This window comes from Carettochelys insculpta, chromosome 1, assembly GCF_033958435.1.
Source record: "Carettochelys insculpta isolate YL-2023 chromosome 1, ASM3395843v1, whole genome shotgun sequence".
Lineage (NCBI taxonomy): Eukaryota > Metazoa > Chordata > Testudines > Carettochelyidae > Carettochelys > Carettochelys insculpta.
The window spans coordinates 381370957-381388958 of record NC_134137.1 but is presented as its reverse complement, the minus strand read 5'-3'; the positions used below and the strand labels follow the sequence as shown (position 1 = coordinate 381388958).

At 58.3% G+C, this 18002-nt stretch overlaps 1 protein-coding gene across 7 annotated transcripts in view; it reads left to right on the top strand.

Moving 5' to 3' along the window:
• Positions 1 to 465: 465 nt before the first annotated feature.
• Positions 466 to 18002, top strand: part of CPT1B (carnitine palmitoyltransferase 1B) — a 116127-nt gene continuing 98590 nt past the window's right edge. The window contains exons 1-2 of one of the 7 annotated variants that reach the window (XM_074976744.1): positions 466 to 1915; positions 12408 to 12570. In XM_074976744.1, the coding sequence (XP_074832845.1) occupies positions 1557 to 1915; positions 12408 to 12570 (522 nt within the window). In that variant the 5' untranslated portion in view covers positions 466 to 1556. Of the gene's footprint in view, positions 1916 to 2706; positions 2848 to 3859; positions 3880 to 12407; positions 12571 to 18002 lie in introns of those variants that run through there. The other 6 variants (XM_074976737.1, XM_074976755.1, XM_074976765.1 and 3 more) reach the window with 6 other exon arrangements.

The following is an 18002-nucleotide window of genomic DNA, read 5'->3' as shown; positions in this document are numbered from 1 at the left end:
CTGGGGTGCGGGTGGGGCTGGGGCTGGCAGACAGGGGCCGTTATCTTTTTTGTTGCCGCCCCTGTGCCCCACGGGGGCCGCCCCTGCCCCCGCCGTGGGCCCCTTGCTGGCTGTGTGCCGCTGCCCTTTCACCCACAGAGCAGCAGCAGCTGTTCCCAGGGCTGGCTCTGAGCTCTGTGGGGCGGGGAGGGGGCGTCCGGTCACGCGCCAACAGCTGCACAGGCTGAGTGGGGGGGCACTGCCACCTCCCTCCTGCAGCCCCCAGCTGGCCCAGCACCAGGCCCCTCCCCCCCTCCAGTCCCCAGCTGGGGCCCTTTCCCATGGCCCAGCCAGCAGGGTGGGGTGGGGTGGGGTGGGGGGTGTGTGATCAGTCCCAGGTTTGCTGCCCCCCGACCCTGGTGGTTTTGCACCTCCTGAGGCGTCCCAGTGGCCAGTAGGCCAGGGCTCCCGTGCCCCATCCTGGAGCACGGCTGGGCACACTCACACCCCCCCACAGACACACCCCCACACTCCCACGTGCACATGCTCACGCCAGCTCAGTCATATGCTCTCTCGCTCTCACACACACCCATGCTCACATACTTGTGCATACTTGTACAAGCTCATACTCACACTGACTCAGTCACGTGCTCACGCACGCATACACCCATGCTCACACACTTGTGCACACTTGTACAAGCTCACGCTCACACTGACAGAGTCACATGCTCGCTCTCATACACCCATGCTCACATACTTGTGCATACTTGTACAAGCTCACACTCACACTGATGCAGTCACATGCTCTCTCACACACATACACCCATGCTCACACACTTGTGCACACTTGTACAAGCTCACGCTCACACTGACTCAGTCATGTGCTTTCTGTCACACACATGCACCCATGCTCACACACCTGTGCATAATCATACAAGCTCACTCTCATACTGACAGTCACGTGCTCTGTCTCACACACATGCGCCCATGCTCACACACCTGTGCATAATCGTACAAGCTCATGCTCACACCAACTCAGGCACTTGCTCTCTCTCTCACACACATGTACCCATGCTCACACACTTGTGCATACTTGTACAAGCTCACGCTCACACCGACTCAGTCACGTGCTCTCTCTCTCACACACATGTGCCCATGCTCACACACTTGTGCATACTCGTACAAGCTCATGCTCACACCGACTCAGTCACGTGCTCTCTCTCATATATCCATGCCCAGGCTCTCACGTGTGCACAGTCACGCACATGTACATGTTCACGCTGGCTCAGTGACAGATGCTCACACACCCCACCCTCCTGCACTTACCCCTTCATATCCCATTCTTGCACAGCCTTGCACACGCTCGTGCACATACCCCCCCCAGCCGCAGTGGGTCCCCTGGGGCCATGCCCGGCTCAGTGCCCCTCCCCCTGCTGCTGCCTGCGCAGAGGCCTGCTGGGCACATGGGCCATGCCCTATAGTGCCCTTGTGGGGGATGAAGGGAGGGGTCGCTGGGCCACACAGTGCTGGGGAGGATCTGGGGGAAGGAGGAGGAGGCTGGGAGAGCCAGGGCAGCCATGCTCCCTGCACTGCAGGGGAAGCGGCAGCCCTGGCTGGGCCCCAGCACCTGCCCCGCTCTGACAGCCCCCCTCTGTGCCCATGGGCGGGGACAGAGGCAGAGGCTTGGCCCAAGGCCCATGTGGGGGGAGTGCAGGGATACCGACGTGTGCACCTCTCACCCCCTGGTCCCAGGGCGGCTGAGTGGAGGGACCGAGGACAGAGCCAGGACGGTGGCTCCTGCCTGGCCAGTGAGGAGGAAGGAGCACAGCTGGGGTTGTCCAGGGCCTGGCAAAGCAAAGGGAGGAGAAGAAAGGCCCAGAGAGCTGCCAGCACGGGGGCTCCAGCGAGCGGGAGCTGAGGGCAAGGGGAGCCCCAGGTAGATGTGGCCTTGGGAAGCTGAAGGCACAGCAGTCGGGGTGGTGGCAGGCGAGGGCCGAGCAGCCCTTTGGGCCCACGAGAGCTGGGGGGAGGAAGCTCCCCGGCAGAGGGGTCTGCTGGGTGAGAGTTGGGGGCTCCCCGTTGGTCAGAGCAGGGTCATGCTGTGGTGGCTCTGCCGGCATGAGGGCAGGGCAGGGCAGGGCATCTGGATGCACTGAGGTAAGAGATGGGAGGTGTTGTGGCCTGAGGCACTGGGGAGAGCAGTGGCTGCTCTTGGGGGGACAGAGAGGGTGGGTATGTGGGACCCTCTGTGCAGTGCCTGGTAATAAAGCAGCCCCGCAGGGGGCCTGGTGAGTCGAGCCTGTCTGTGGCGTTGCTGGGGCCTCTGAGAGGGGAAACTGAGGCAGACACACCTGCCCTGCTGCGGAGGGTGCTCATGGCAGGGCTACCCTCTGATGCCACTCACTGAGGGACGGGCAGCGTGGCTGGGCCCAGCTGCGTGCCTGCCAGGCTTGCTTGCTGCCCTGAGGGCTGGGGGCTGGGGGCTGGCGTAGCTCTCTCCCAGCAGAGCGGCTCAGCAGCAGCCCGTGCTACAGCCAGGCCCAGCCTGGGTCGGAGCTGGCGGGGGGCAGCCGTGTGCTGTAAGTGCCAGCTGCTGGGGGTGGCATGGGGGCTGGGCAGGGCGGGGGAGGGCCCTTTGTCAGCAGGGTCTCCGGTTGGCTGCAGGCAGGGGGGGCAGGCTCTGGTTTCGGGATGCCATGTAGGGCGAGCGGGAGGCCAGCTGCCAGGTATCCTGTGACAGGCCGTGGGAGCGGGGCAGCAGGGGTCGCAGAGCAGTGGGCGTGAAGGACGCAGCAGCACGGTTCCCAGGGCCTCTGCCAAGGGCAGACGTGACTCCGCTGACAACGAGGTTCGGCACCTTCGGAGCAGGTACCAGCGTCTGCTGCTCCAGCTCCCGGGTCCAGCAGGACGCGGGGCTGTGCACCCGGGGAAGGGCCCTGCCAAGCCCAGGCTGCACGTGGCCTCACTCCCCAGCCGGCGCTAGCTGAGGGCTTCCCGCAGACCTCGCAGGGTGCCCACGGGCTGGGCTGCAGGCCTTGGCCTGGGCCCAGCTGTGCTGCCCTCCTGCCACCCCATGTTGCTGGCATGTTGGGCCTGTGCTGTGTGGCACATGCTGCTGCTGGGTTTGGGGGGTGAGCCCGGGGCTGCCTTCTGGCCCAGGGCTGAGCTAGGCAGCGTGTCCCCAGCACACGATAGCTACAGTGTGTGTTGCATGAGGCCCTGTGCTCTGCTGCTACCCGGCCTTGGGGCGTGGGGTTCCTGGGGGTGGGAGGGGGCAGGGGGGCACTGCCCATTTGTGGCCTGCATGTTTGGGGTGTGCTGTTCTGTGGTTGGGGTCTCTGAGCCGGCTGTGCTCCAGGGAGGACCTGCTGGGTTTGGGGGCACACTTGGGGTACTGGCCACATGTGGGGGGTGCTGGCCAGGCCTCACCTTGCAGGGGTCCCTTTGCCCCCCAGGCTTGCTGCTCGCTCAGGCCATGTTGGCCCTTCAGCCGTGGCCGCCAGCAAGGCCCAGCGGTGCCTCTTTCAAATGCACCACATTTCCATGGACCAGGGCGCCTGCCCTCACCTCCCTGCCAGACCTGCCTGGCCCTTCTGCAGGGACAGTGCCCCCAGCAGGCCTGGGCACCTGGCACATCCTCCCCACCTGGGAAAGGGGACACAGTGTCCATCCCCAACCCCACAGGCCCCCCGGTGAGCTGACAGCACCTGGAGAGCTCCAGCTGGCTCTCAGAGCAACGGCAGGGCCACTGCCCAGCCCAGCCCCTCCCGCTACCGCCCCAGGAGAGTGCAGTCCTTGGTCCCGGCAGATCTGCCGGCCTCCCTCCCGCAGCCAGGCTCAGCCAGTGCCCAAGGAGCGGCTGCAGGTGGCACCAGAGCTGGTGTTCGGCTGAGGTTCCAGGTAACTGCATAGGGCGCAGATACAGCTGCGTCCCCTCCCCGGCCCTGGGGCTGCCCAGCAGACTGAGCCCTGGGGCTGGCTTTGTCTCTGATCCCCAGGGAGGCCCTGGGGATCCCCATGTTCTCACAGGCCGGCGCTCAGCTGGTTCCAGGTGCTGTGGGGTGGTGCCTGGTAGGCTGGGAGAGGAGCCAAGATGAACCACAAGACCAGGTGTGGAGGGGTCAGGCACCCAGTGGGAAGCAGGAGATGGAAGTTCCTGGGAGCCTGGGTGCTTCTCAGGGAAGCTGGGGTGCAACAAAGGCTGTTCCTCTGTGTGACCTAAATGAGCACTGAGTTAATATGTCAGCCCATGGCATGTCTGTCTGCAGCCTGATGTTCCAGCCCCTGGACGTCCAAGTGTCTGTCTGCAGCCTGGTGTGCCAGTCCCTGGGGTGCCTGTGTGTGTTCTCAGCCTGGTGTGCCAGCCCCTGGGGTGTCCATGTATCTGGCCAGAGCCTGGTGTGCCAGTCTCTGGGGTGTCCATACGCCTACCGCCTGGTGTGCCAGCCCCTGGGGTGTCTGTGTGTGTGTGTTCTCAGCCTAGTGTGCCAGCCCCTGGGGTGTCTGTGTGTGTGTGTTCTCAGCCTAGTGTACCAGTCTCTGGGGTGTCTGTGTTTCTGCAGCCTGGTGTGCCAGTCCCTGGAGTGCCTGTGTGTGTTCTCAGCCTGGTGTGCCAGTCCCTGGGGTGTCCATGTATCTGGCCACAGCCTGGTGTACCAGTCTCTGGGGTGTCCATACGCCTACCGCCTGGTGTGCCAGTCCCTGGGGTGTCTGTGTGTGTGTGTTCTCAGCCTAGTGTACCAGTCTCTGGGGTGTCTGTGTTTCTGCAGCCTGGTGTGCCAGTCCCTGGAGTGTCTGTGTGTGTTCTCAGCCTGGTGTGCCAGCCCCTGGGGTGTCCATGTATCTGGCCAGAGCCTGGTGTACCAGTCTCTGGGGTGTCCATACGCCTACCGCCTGGTGTGCCAGTCCCTGGGGTGTCTGTGTGTGTGTGTTCTCAGCCTAGTGTACCAGTCTCTGGGGTGTCTGTGTTTCTGCAGCCTGGTGTGCCAGTCCCTGGAGTGTCTGTGTGTGTTCTCAGCCTGGTGTGCCAGTCCCTGGAGTGTCTGTGTGTCTGCAGCCTGGTGTGCCAGCCCTGGGGGTGTCCCCGTGTCAGTTGGTAGCTTGGTGTGCATGTGTGTCCGTGTGCATGTCCTCAGCCTGTAGTGCTAGCTCCTGGGGTGTCCGTGTCCTGGGGTGTCTGTGTGTCTGTCCTCACCCTAGTGTGCTGGCCCCTGGGGAAGCTGGTGCCCGTTGCCAGCCATGTCTCTCTGTGCTGCTCGGAGGAAACAGCAGGACTCTGACCCTTCCCTTACTTGGCCCATTCCCAGCCCATGTGATGGAAACGCGCCTGGAAGCCATAGCGGAGCTGTCGCCGGCATGAGTGGACCCTGGCCCTGGCTCTAGCCCTGGCCCTGGCCCTGGCCCAAGGAGTGTCACTGCCTGAGCAGCAAGGGCATGCGAGGGGCTGGCAGGGCCTAGGGCGGCGTATGTGTGGGTGTGGTCACATGGTGTAATACACAGGGGTGTCCCAGGCACTGGGAGAGAGCTAAACCTGGGCAAATTGCTTAAACCCAGGCCACATACCCAGGCTGGGGTTTCCTCCACAATAAGACACCAAACCAGTCACACAGAGCACCTCTGCTGCCTCTCTGGCCAGCCAGGGGTCACACAAGCAAATCCCTCCGGCTCTCCAGCTAACCTTGTGCCCTAATCAGTACACCTCCTTACACAGGTGAGAGGTTATGCAAACCAATCTCACCAAGTCCACACAGGTTATTCCAGCCCCAGAGGGACCAGCCACATTCCCAGGTCAATGTGTACCTCAGATCTCAACCAAAAGAGCACACTGTGCCTGTCCTTTAGAACCTAAAAGCTAAAGGTTTATTAGTAAAAAGAGGGAAAGAGAAGGATGAGAGTAATAATTGCTAAGAATGGTCAAATTACATTAACCAATCACAAATTCCTTGGTGCTGGCTGCAGCAGATGGAATACAGGGGGTCCCTGTTGTAAGTCCAGGTTACGTTCCAAAATAATGCAACTTATAGTGAAACGGCTTATGAGGGGGAATTAATACCAATAAGGAATAATGTAATTAGCTTCAGATATGTTCCCAACGCATACAGTTCACACATGCACACATACATATCATGTACCTATAACCCACAAAAAACAATAAATAGAAATAGGTAAGTATGTTCTTATTCTTACCTTGTGAATGGATTTGATGTGCTTGATGGTGGAAGTAGGGATACTGGAACAGTATCCCCTGCTTGGTGAGAGTTAGGTGGAGGAGAAGGGAGAGGGGACAGGGGAGTCATAGAATCATAGAAGAGTAGGACTGGAAGGGACCTCGAGAGGCCATTGAGTCCAGCCCCCTGCCCTCACGGCAGGACCAAGCACTTTCTAGACCACCCCTGAAAGCCATCTATCTAACCTCTTCTTAAATATCTCCAGTGATGGAGATTCTACCACCTCCCTTGGCAATTCGTTCCAGTGTTTGATCACCCTGACAGTTCGGAACTTTTTCCTAATGTCCAACCTGAACCTCCCCTGCTGCAATTTCAGTCCATTGCCTCTTGTTCTATCCTCAGAGGCAAGGAAGAACAAGTTCCCTCCCTCTGCCTTATGACACCCTTTTAGATACCTGAAAACTGCTATCATGTCCCCCCTCAATCTTCTCTTTTGCAAACTAAACAAGCCCAGTTCTTTCAGCCTTTCTTCATAGGTCATGTTCTCTAGACCTTTGATCATTCTCGTTGCTCTCCTCTGGACCCTCTCCAATTTCTCCACTTCCTTCCTGAACCGCGGTGCCCAGAATACTCCAGCTGAGGCCTAACCAGCGCAGAGTAGAGCGGGAGAATGACTTCTCATGTCTTGTTCACAACACACCTGTTAATGCATCCTAGAATCATGTTTGCTTTTTTTGCAACAGCATCACACTGTTGACTCACATTTACCTTGTGGTCCACTATAACCCCCAGATTCCTTTCTGCTGTACTCATTCCTAGGCAGTCCTTTCCCATTCTGTATGTGTGACACTGATTGTTCCTTCCTAAGTGGAGCACTTTGCATTTGTCCTTATTAAACTTCATCCTGTTTACCTCAGCCCATTGCTCCAGTTTATCCAGATCCTTTTGAATTATGACCCTACCCTCCAAAGAAGTTGCAACCCCTCCCAGCTCGGTATCATCTGCAAACTTAATAAGTGTACTTTCTATGTCAATATCTAAATCGTTGATGAAGATATTGAACAGTCATCCATCACTATCTCTTCATAGTCCAAGATGTCAATTTCTTCATCCTCCTCGACACCTAAAGGCTATGAAACAACTGTTAGTCCCACTTCTTCCATGTCTTGAAGGCATGAAGGTCCAGCTTCTTCCATGCCTGGTTCGTGTTTCTTTGCTTTCCTGAAGAACGACTCTCATGTTGTCTGCTTGTCACCATACATTTTTGCATCAAAACTCTCTTGATAGCATGACAAGCTGTCATTTAGGAGACATGCAACCTTGGAGAGTGGTCAGTCAGATGATCATGAGTCTTAATTGTGTCGGTGATTTCATCAGCAAAGTTAAAAATATGGTGAAGAAACTTCACTGTAAATCCTTTACCTTCCTTCTTTGGTGTTTCTTCATCTTCATCCCGGCTTTCCTCTTCAAATGCTTGATTATTTCGTTCTTCCGGGTCTTCTAGGTCTTAGAGGTTCTGAATGAGAAGCAAGAACTTCAGTCACATCCTCTTGGTTGGTGTTGTCAAACACCGTCTTTGCTAGCGTCACCAACTCCTTTCGAATTGTGGTCTGATCAAACCCAGGAAAGTCATTCACTACGTCAGGATAGTAACAGAGAGGGAAGAATTATTGAAGAAGAGTTTTCAGTCTGCTTTAGAAAGAGAAGCTGCTAAACTCTCTTTCATATTCAAATTCAACATATTAACATGTGGTTTGAACCAGGATGCAAATTTTCTGGGACATTATAGGGGCTCTTTGGCATACTTGGCTTAATCTAATTCTTGACTCCCTGCCCCCCTCCGCCCCCGCCCCTCTGCTCTCTGATTTGCTCACCTTGATAATTTTTTTTTCTGATTTGTCAACTTTGATTACTGTTTCTGGTTCTCTGTGCCCTAAATATTGAGTCTGTTCTGGTCTGGCTATGGTCTGAAGAAGTGGGTCTGTCCCACGAAAGCTCATCACCTAATAAATTATTTTGTTAGTCTTTAAAGTGCTACTTGACTTCTTTTCTGTTTTGATTCTTCAGGATAGATTTTTTCCCACACACTGTTCATGCATCAAGTGCTTATTTCATCCCATGTTGTGCCAATGTGCATCACTGCATCTGTTTTGCTAAAAGTTTTCTAAAATTATTGCATGGTTGGTTTTCCTTCGCCATCTGTATCCTTGATGAGTCTCCTGATTGTCAAACGTAGATAATAGGCTTTAAAGTTAGCAATTGCACCTTGATCCATGGTGGATCAGCAATGTAGCGTGTGGTGGGAGAAACTCAGTTTTAATGTTGGGGCATAATGATTCATAATCTAAGTCATGTGCAGCAGCATTGTCTGTAAAAAGAATTTTGCATCTTAAATTTTGCTCTTTGCAATAGTTTTTCATTTCTGGAACAAAATAATCCACAAACCAGTCACAGAATATTTGCTTTGTTATCCAAGCCTTTTGCTGAGACTTTCATATGATGGGGAGATGAGACTTGACACAATTTTTCATGGCACGAGGGTTCTCACTATGATAAACAAACCGTGGTTTAATTTTCTTGTCTCCGTTGGCATTGCCACCAGCAAGAGTGTCAGGCGGTCATTTTTCATTAACAGAAATGTAGGTTCATTTTGGCATTCATTTCCAATAAAGTCCTGTCTTATCTGCTTTAAAGACCTGTCGTAGCTTGCATCCTCCTTCCTGAATGATTTCTCTCAGCTTTGCCTCATGCACTTCGGCTGGCTCCATGATGGCATTTGCTGCTTCACCTTAGAGTCTAACATTCTTGAACCCATAGCATGACCAGAAACTGTGAAACCAGTCTCAGCTAGCATTAAATGTTTCTTCTTTAGAAGTGCCTCCCATCTCCTGCTTCTCTTTGTCCTTCAGGAATTCAAATAACCTCACTTCCTTCTCCTGAATGTCACTGTGACTTATCAGAACATTCTGCATATGTGAGTCATCCAACCACATAGCCAACATTGTCTCCATTGTTTCCATCACCTTCTTTGCTGAGCAATTGTTACAGGAGAATGCTGCATCCTATGCTTAGACTTTTCCACTATATCACCAGCATTCTTGACAATGGTATGAACCATTGCTGGAGGTAGGCCACATGGTAACATTGGCAGGCCCGTTCACCATTTCTGATCCACTTTATCACATCTGTTTTCACAGTGAGACTCCGACTAACATGCTTCCTCTTGCAAATAGCACTTTACACCAACACTCGATTTCCCAGTCATGGTTAACGGATTACACAAATACGTTAAAATAAAATATGTGCATTCACAATACATTCACTTCAAAACTTGCGGACAGTAAAGAGAACAACACAAAGGATTGTGGTCCCTTGAAAAATGACTGAAGTATGGATCTGTGTGATGTATAATGAATTTAGTTTCCTTAATTAATAGACAACTTATACGTGAAACAACTTATAAAGAGGTGACTTATAACAGGGACCCCCTATACTTTAGTTGTCTTGAATGTGATTTAGTAACCGGAAAGAAAGGAGAGATGTATAAATGCTGTAATGGGATGCAACAAAGAAGTTAGAGACTAGGAGAGAATTAGTAGCATGTTTCAAAGAGAGACATTTTCTAATAAATAGAAATGTAAGATCATGAGCTGTTATTTCTATACAAACGCAAAGTACACCCACTGTAAATAACATTACTATACTGTATGCTCCTAAATTGACCCCCTTTGGATTCCCAATTAATTTCTAGTACTCAAAGCTTCTACATAGGACTGATCTTGGAGCTTGCGAGGACTCAGGAAAGGGTTAAATATTTACATGGATGATGAGGACATCCAGAATTACATTATATCCTTTCTCTAGAAGAGACATAATGTAATCGTAAATGCTCAGGTTTCAGTTTATATCAGAAGTCAACCTCTAGCTGACTGGGTTTAGGAAGAAGCTTCTTCTTATGATCAGACTATTCCACGTTTGGTCAGTATGAGGTTTATTTCTACCTTCCTCTGCAGCATTGTCAGGAACAGTTTGCTGGGCTGAATGGGTCAGAGATTTGATCTAACAGGGCAATCTCGGGATGAAAAAAAAGGCTCTTCTCACTACTTTGGTTGCAGACCCCTGCCCTTGCCCATGTGGAGGGAAATTTCCTGTTCCTGCCTGTGTGGGAGCACATTCGAAAGAGAGCCTCTCGCATGAGCTGCTCACTTGTCCGTGTCCCTTTTTGGGCATTTGACGTTGGCAGGCTCCCAGGCTACACGACCACGGCTAAATTCCTGAGACGTGGATTGGAGTCAATGCTGCTTTACCCGGTGCCCTGCCTCCTGTTGTGGTCTCCCACAAACCAGCGGTTCTAATACAACCCCAGAGCCAATACTCTGCAGGCCACATGTAAAAACGTTACAAACGTGGAAGCAGACAAACAGATCCAGTGACTCACCAGCTGCATTAGACACCTCACTTGGCACAAGGTTTGGTGCAAACCTCGGACAGTGGTTGCAAGAACGGTTCTCATGCTCATTTTAAAATGCAATAATGTCCCAGCCGCTCCCTGAGGGAGCAGTGCAGCCCTGTTCTCCAGCCCAGCGCGACTCTCAGCCAGCGTCACACAGGAGGTTGTGGGGTGTTGAACTCAGTACAGGACATCTCCAGCCTGTCGGCCAGGCCTCCCTAGCACCCCACAGCTGAGTGCCTGCCTGATCTCTGCCCTGCCTGCCCCACAGCCCCTCTCCTTCCAGCTGAGCCTCTACTGATATCCCCCCAGCAGCTCCTCTCTCGGCCTTTCTCCTCTGTCCAGGGAACCCCAGGGTCGCCACTCCCCTCCCCTCGTTACCCATGACACTGAGTGCTGCATGCAACCCCTGGGAACCCCTCACAACTCTGCAGCTTCCTCACCGGGGGCAGGGCTGGGAGCTGGGGGGTGCGGTCCCTGGGGTGGGGGATAGCAGGGCCTAGAGCTGGGCCTGAGGGCCAGTCCCCTGCCTGAGCAATGGTGCCTGGTATTGGGGAGCAGTGGGGCTCAGATGTGAGGGAGGTTGGGGCTGAGACTTGGAGCAGGGAGGGGGCCCCCCCAGCAGCAGAGAGGTTGGGCTGGGGGTTGCCCTCCTGGGAGGGGTCAGGGTCCTGGAGTGGAGCTGGGGGCAATGGGGCCTAAGGTGGGCAGGCAGTAGGGCTGAGGGCCACCCTCTGTGGGAGGGGTGTCAGGCTGGTTGCCTGTGGCAAGGCAGCAAGGCCTACAGCCTGGGCAAGGGAGTCACCCGTGGGGACAAAGGGGCCAGGATTCCTCCCTAGGAATTCCTCTGTGGGGGCAGCCCCTGGACAGCTTTGGTTCATGCTGGGTGGGCGGCTGGGGCTGAGGGGTCTCTGATGCAGGAGGCTGGGCCTATACCTGGGGTGAGAGTGGGGCAGAGGTAGGCAGTGTCCTCCCTGGGGTGGGGGAGAGGCAGGGGTGCCCTCTCTGGCCTGGGGGGGCTGGGGTAGCTGGTACCCACCCTGGGGTGGGGTGGGGGAGTGGGAGGGGGAGGCGGGGTGCCCTCGGGGGCTCCATGGCAGGAGCCGGCAGCGTGGGCAGGGCTGGGGATCTCTGGCAGTTGGGGCAGGCAGGCCAAATCGAGGAGGGCAGGAGGCTGGTGCCTGGTGGTAACCCCCAGCAGCCCAGCCCCCACCCCATACTCAGCGCTGCCCAAACAGCCTGAGACAGGCCTGCCCCAGAGAGCTCGCGCTGTGTCCAACCCCTTCCTGTGGCTCTAGGGCCCGGGGCTGGCAAGGGGCAGGGCTTCCTCTGCTGCAGCTCACCGACTGGGAATGGAGCTCCCTGGGTGGGGAGCTGAGCCTGGGGGCCCTGGGGGGAAGCGCCCACCTCTGGGTGCCGAAGAGAGCTCTGAGTGCCTCTCTGCCCTTCGCAGAGCTGGGGCGTGCCTGGTCTGCTGGCACGTGAGCCCCCGTGGGCAGGTCCATGGCAGCCCTGGCACCACCCTGTGGCCTGGCCCAGCACCTCTGTGTGGGCATGGGAGTCCCTGTCCCTCCCCGCTCTCCAGGTGGCCTCTGTCTGCCCCAGCCTGGCACTGGGCAGTCCCCGTGGGAGGGAGGCCGCGTGTCTCGTACGGGGTGGCTGGTGCGTGCAGCTTGAGGGGATTGCGGGGGGGTTGGGGTGCTACTTTGTGGGCCACGTGCGGAAGTGTTGGGGGGCAGGTGCAGGGAAGAAGGGGGTGTCAGAGCTCACGCTCGGGAGACCCCAAGGCCTGTTCTCTGCCCCTTCCCCAGCAGGCACCGCAAGGCCCCCCAGATGGCGGAAGCACACCAAGCCGTGGCCTTCCAGTTCACGGTGACCCCCGAGGGCTTCGACCTGCGGCTGAGCCGCGAGGCCCTAAAGCAGATCTACCTGTCCGGGGTTGCCTCATGGAAGAAACGCTTTGTCCGCATCAAGGTGAGCTGAGCCCCAGGGGCTGGCAGTGCTGGGGATCCTGGGGCTGCTGCAGTGCTGGGGTGCAGGCTGTGTGTGGGCACCTGGGGTGCTGAGGGGGTGCAGTGGTGGGGCTGCTGCAGTGCTGGGGTGCAGGCTGTGTGAGGGCACCTGGGGTGCTGAGGGGGTGCAGGCTATGTGTGGGCACCTGGGGTGCTGAGGGGGTGCAGTGGTGGGGCTGCTGCAGTGCTGGGGTGCAGGCTGTGTGTGGGCACCTGGGGTGCTGAGGGGGTGCAGTGGTGGGGCTGCTGCAGTGCTGGGGTGCAGGCTGTGTGTGGGCACCCGGGGTGCTGAGGGGGTGAAGTGCTGGGGTGCAGGCTGTGTGTGGGCACCCAGGGTGCTGAGGGGATGCAGTGCTGGGGGTGCAGCAGTACTGGGGGGTGCAGGCTATGTGTGGGCACCCGGGTGCTGAGGGGGTGCAGTGGTAGGGGTGCTGCAGTACTGGGGGTGCAGGCTGTGTGTGGGCACCTGAGGTGCTGAGGGTGTGCAGTGGTGGGGGGTGCTGCAGTACTGGGGGTGCAGGCTGTGTGTGGGCACCCACAGTGCTGAGGGGGTGCAGTGCTGGGGTGCAGGCTGTGTGTGGGCACCCGGGCTGCTGAGGGGGTGCAGTGCTGGGGGTGCTGCAGTACTGGGGGTGCAGGCTGTGTGTGGGCACCCACAGTGCTGAGGGGGTGCAGTGCTGGGGTGCAGGCTGTGTGTGGGCACCCGGGCTGCTGAGGGGGTGCAGTGCTGGGGGTGCTGCAGTACTGGGGGTGCAGGCTGTGTGTGGGCACCCGCGGTGCTGAGGGGGTGCAGTGGTGGGGGTGCTGCAGTACTGGGGGTGCAGGCTGTGTGTGAGCACCCGGTGTGCTGAGGGGGTGCAGTGATGGGGGTGCAGGCTGTGTGTGGACACCCAGGGTGCTGAGGGGATGCAGTTCTGGGGGTGGAGCTGGGGGCCCTGGGGCTGCTGCAGTACTGGGGGTGCAGGCTGTGTGTGGGCACCCAGGGTGCTGAGGGGGTGCAGTGGTGGGGGTGCTGCTGTACTGGGGTGCAGGCTGTGTGTGGGTACCTGGGGTGCTGAGGGGGTGCAGTGCTGGGGGTGCTGCAGTGCTGGGGTGCAGGCTGTGTGTGGGCACCTGAGGTGCAGTGGTGGGGGGGGTGCAGTGCTGGGGGTGCAGGCTGTGTGTGGGCCCCCGGGGTGTTGAGGGGATGCAGTTCTGGGGGTGGAGCTGGGGGCCCTGGGGGATGGCAGTGCCAGAGGGTGCACCAGGCAGGGCGTGCTAACAGGGTTCCTAGAAGGCACTATGAGTGCTACAGTGGCAGTGTAAGGGGGGCTGTGGTGTGGAGGAATGGTACCTGGGGGGCTGGAGGCTGGGGGTAGGGCCTGGGGTAGGGGTTCGCAGGACTGGTGTGGTAGGGCTGGGAGGTGCAGAGACAGGGGCCCTGCGGGAATGCAGTACTGGTGTGGGTGCTGGAGGCAGGGGTGGTGGGTGCCATGCTGCAGGGTGGTTCTGAGGGGCAAGGTGCCAGAAGCTTGTGGGTCTGGGGTTGTGTAGCAATGGTGAGGAGATCCTGAGGGGTGGTTGTGGTGCGTGAACTGGGGTGTGTGGTGATGGTGGATTCTAAGGGGTTGTTGTGGTGGGGCTGGGGGTGTGGTGATGGGGGGTGTGATGGAGTGGGGGATACCTGTGTGTCTCACAGAGGGTGTGGGGCTCCTGCGGAGGGTAACCGAGAGGGCCAGGTGACACCTCTGGGCTGCAGACAAAGTGGGAGGTGGAGCCTGAGGGGTTTGAATTGGAACTGGGAGTTGGGAAGCAGTTAGGCTGGGCTGGGAGAGAGAGAGACCAAGGAGGGGGCCAGGCCCCGGCTCTGGGGGCCCCTCGGGGCCTCCTCTCCCCAGCATGGATGGGACTGGCTGTCTCTGCCGGCTGCACTGACTCCTCTGTACGACACTGCGTCCTGTCGGTGAATAAACCCGCTGTTCTCCTGCCGAGTGACAGTCATGCCTGCCTGCAGATGGGGTGCAGAGCTTGGGGGACCCCGAACCCCATCCCAGGGGGGTTCTGAGGGATTGTTGTGGTGGGTGCTGGGAGGTTGGTGACGGGGGTTCTGAGGGGTTGTTGTGGTGCTGGGTTTTGGGGGTGTGGTGATGGGATGTTGTGGGGGGATGTTGTGGTGCTGGGGGGTTCTGAGGGGTCGTTGTGATGCTGGGGGTGGGGGTGTGGTGCTGGGGGGTTCTGAGGGGTTGTTGTGGTGCTGGGGGTGGGGGTGTGGTGCTGGGGGGTTCTGAGAGGTTGTTGTGGTGCTGGGGGTGGGGGTGTGGTGCTGGGAGGTTCTGAGAGGTTGTTGTGGTGCTGGGGGTGGGGGTGTGGTGCTGGGAGGTTGTGAGGGGTTGTTGTGGTGCTGGGTCTGGGGGTGTGGTGCTGGGAGGTTCTGAGAGGTTGTTGTGGTGGTGGTGGGGGGGGTGTGGAGCTGGGAGGTTGTGAGAGGTTGTTGTGGTGCTGGGGGTGGGGGTGTGGTGCTGGGGGGGTTCTGAGAGGTTGTTGTGGTGCTGGGGGTGGGGGTGTGTTGCTGGGGGGTTCTGAGAGGTTGTTGTGGTGGTGGTGGGGGGGGTGTGGAGCTGGGAGGTTGTGAGAGGTTGTTGTGGTGCTGGGGGTGGGGGTGTGGTGCTGGGGGGGTTCTGAGAGGTTGTTGTGGTGCTGGGGGTGGGGGTGTGTTGCTGGGGGGTTCTGAGAGGTTGTTGTGGTGGTGGTGGGGGTGTGGATCTGGGAGATTGTGAGGGGTTGTTGTGGTGCTGGGGGGGGTGGTGGTGCTGGAAGGTTCTGAGAGGTTGTTGTGGTGCTGGGGGTGGGGGTGTGGATCTAGGAGGTTGTGAGGGGTTGTTGTGGTGCTGGGGGTGGGGGTGTGGAGCTGGGAGGTTGTGAGGGGCTGTTGTGGTGCTGGGGTGGGGATGTGGTGATGGAAGGTTGTGAGAGGTTGTTGTGGTGCTGGGGCTGGGGGTGTGGATCTGGGAGGTTGTGAGGGGTTGTTGTGGTGGTGGGGGTGGGGGGGTGGTGCTGGGAGGTTCTGAGAGGTTGTTGTGGTGCTGGGGGTGGGGGTGTGGATCTGGGAGGTTGGGAGGGGTTGTTGTGGTGCTGGGGGTAGGGGTGTGGATCTGGGAGGTTGTGAGGGGGTGTTGTGGTGCTGGGGGCGGGGGTGTGGTGCTGGGAGGTTGTGAGGGGTTGTTGTGGTGCTGGGTGTGGGGGTGTGGTGCTGGGAGGTTCTGAGAGGTAGTTGTGGTGGTGGTGGTGGGGGGTGTGGAGCTGGGAGGTTGTGAGAGGTTGTTGTGGTGCTGAGGGGGTTCTGAGAGGTTGTTGTGGTGCTGGGGGTGGGGGTGTGTTGCTGGGGGGTTCTGAGAGGTTGTTGTGGTGGTGGTGGGGGTGTGGTGCTGGGAGGTTGTGAGGGGCTGTTGTGGTGCTGGGGGTGGGGGGGTGGTGCTGGGATGTTCTGAGAGGTTGTTGTGGTGCTGGGGGTGGGGGTGTGGATCTGGGAGGTTGGGAGGGGTTGTTGTGGTGCTGGGGGTAGGGGTGTGGATCTGGGAGGTTGTGAGGGGCTGTTGTGGTGCTGGGGGTGGGGGTGTGGATCTGGGATGTTGTGAGAGGTTGTTGTGGTGCTGGGGGTGGGGGTGTGGAGCTGGGAGGTTGTGAGGGGCTGTTGTGGTGCTGGGGGTGGGAGTGTGGTGCTGGGAGGTTGTGAGAGGCTGTTGTGGTGCTGGGGGTGGGGGTGTGGAGCTGGGAGGTTGTGAGGGGCTGTTGTGGTGCTGGGGGTGGGGATGTGGTGATGGGAGGTTTTGAGAGGTTGTTGTGGTGCTGGGGCTGGGGGTGTGGATCTGGGAGATTGTGAGGGGTTGTTGTGGTGCTGGGGGTGGGGGGGTGGTGCTGGGAGGTTCTGAGAGGTTGTTGTGGTGCTGGGGGTGGGGGTGTGGATCTGGGAGGTTGGGAGGTGTTGTTGTGGTGCTGGGTGTAGGGGTGTGGATCTGGGAGGTTGTGAGGGGCTGTTGTGGTGCTGGGGGTGGGGGTGTGGTGCTGGGAGGTTGTGAGGGGTTGTTGTGGTGCTGGGTGTGGGGGTGTGGTGCTGGGAGGTTCTGAGAGGTTGTTGTGGTGGTGGTGGTGGGGGGTGTGGAGCTGGGAGGTTGTGAGAGGTTGTTGTGGTGCTGGGGGGGTTGTGAGAGGTTGTTGTGGTGCTGGGGGTGGGGGTGTGTTGCTGGGGGGTTCTGAGAGGTTGTTGTGGTGGTGGTGGGGGTGTGGTGCTGGGAGGTTGTGAGAGGTTGTTGTGGTGCTGAGGGTGGGGGTGTGGAGCTGGGAGGTTGTGAGAGGTTGTTGTGGTGGTGGGGGTGGGGGTGTGGTGTGGGAGGTTGTGAGAGGTTGTTGTGGTGCTGAGGGTGGGGGTGTGGAGCTGGGAGGTTTTGAGAGGTTGTTGTGGTGGTGGTGGTGGGGGTGTGGTGCTGGGAGGTTTTGAGGGGCTGTTGTGGTGCTGGGGGTGAGGGTGTGGATCTGGGAGGTTATGATAGGTTGTTGTGGTGCTGGTGCTGGGAGTGTGGATCTGGGAGGTTGTGAGGGGTTGTTGTGGTGCTGGGGGTGGGGATGTGGATCTGGGAGGTTGTGAGGGGCTGTTGTGGTTCTGGGGGTGGGGGTGTGGATCTGGGAGGTTGTGAGGGGTTGTTGTGGTGCTGGGGGTGGGGATGTGGATCTGGGAGGTTGTGAGGGGCTGTTGTGGTGCTGGGGGTGGGGGTGTGGATCTGGGATGTTGTGAGAGGTTGTTGTGGTGCTGGGGGTGGGGGTGTGGAGCTGGGAGGTTGTGAGGGGTGTTGTGATGCTGGGGGTGGGGGTGTGGTGCTGGGAGGTTGTGAGGGGTTGTTGTGGTGCTGGGGCTGGGGGTGTGGATCTGGGAGGTTGTGAGGGGTTGTTGTGGTGCTGGGGGTGGGGGGGTGGTGCTGGGAGGTTGTGAGGGGTTGTTGTGGTGCTGGGGGTGGGGGTGGGTGCTGGGAGGTTCTGAGAGGTTTTTGTGGTGCTGTGGGTGGGGGGGTGGATCTGGGAGGTAGTGAGGGGCTGTTGTGGTGCTGGGGGTGGGGGTGTGGAGCTGGGAGGTTGTGAGGGGTTGTTGTGGTGCTGGGGGTGGGGGTGTGGAGCTGGGGGGTTTCTGAGAGGCTGTTGTGGTGCTGGGGGTGGGGGTGTGGAGCTGGGGGGTTTCTGAGGGGCTGTTGTGGTGCTGGGGGTGGGGGTGTGGAGCTGGGACGTTGTGAGGGTCTGTTGTGGTGCTCGGGGTGGGGGTGTGGAGCTGGGAGGTTGTGAGGGGCTGTTGTGCTGCTGGGGGTGGAAGTGTGGTGCTGGGAGGTTCTGAGAGGTTGTTGTGGTGCTGGGGGTGGGGGTGTGGATCTG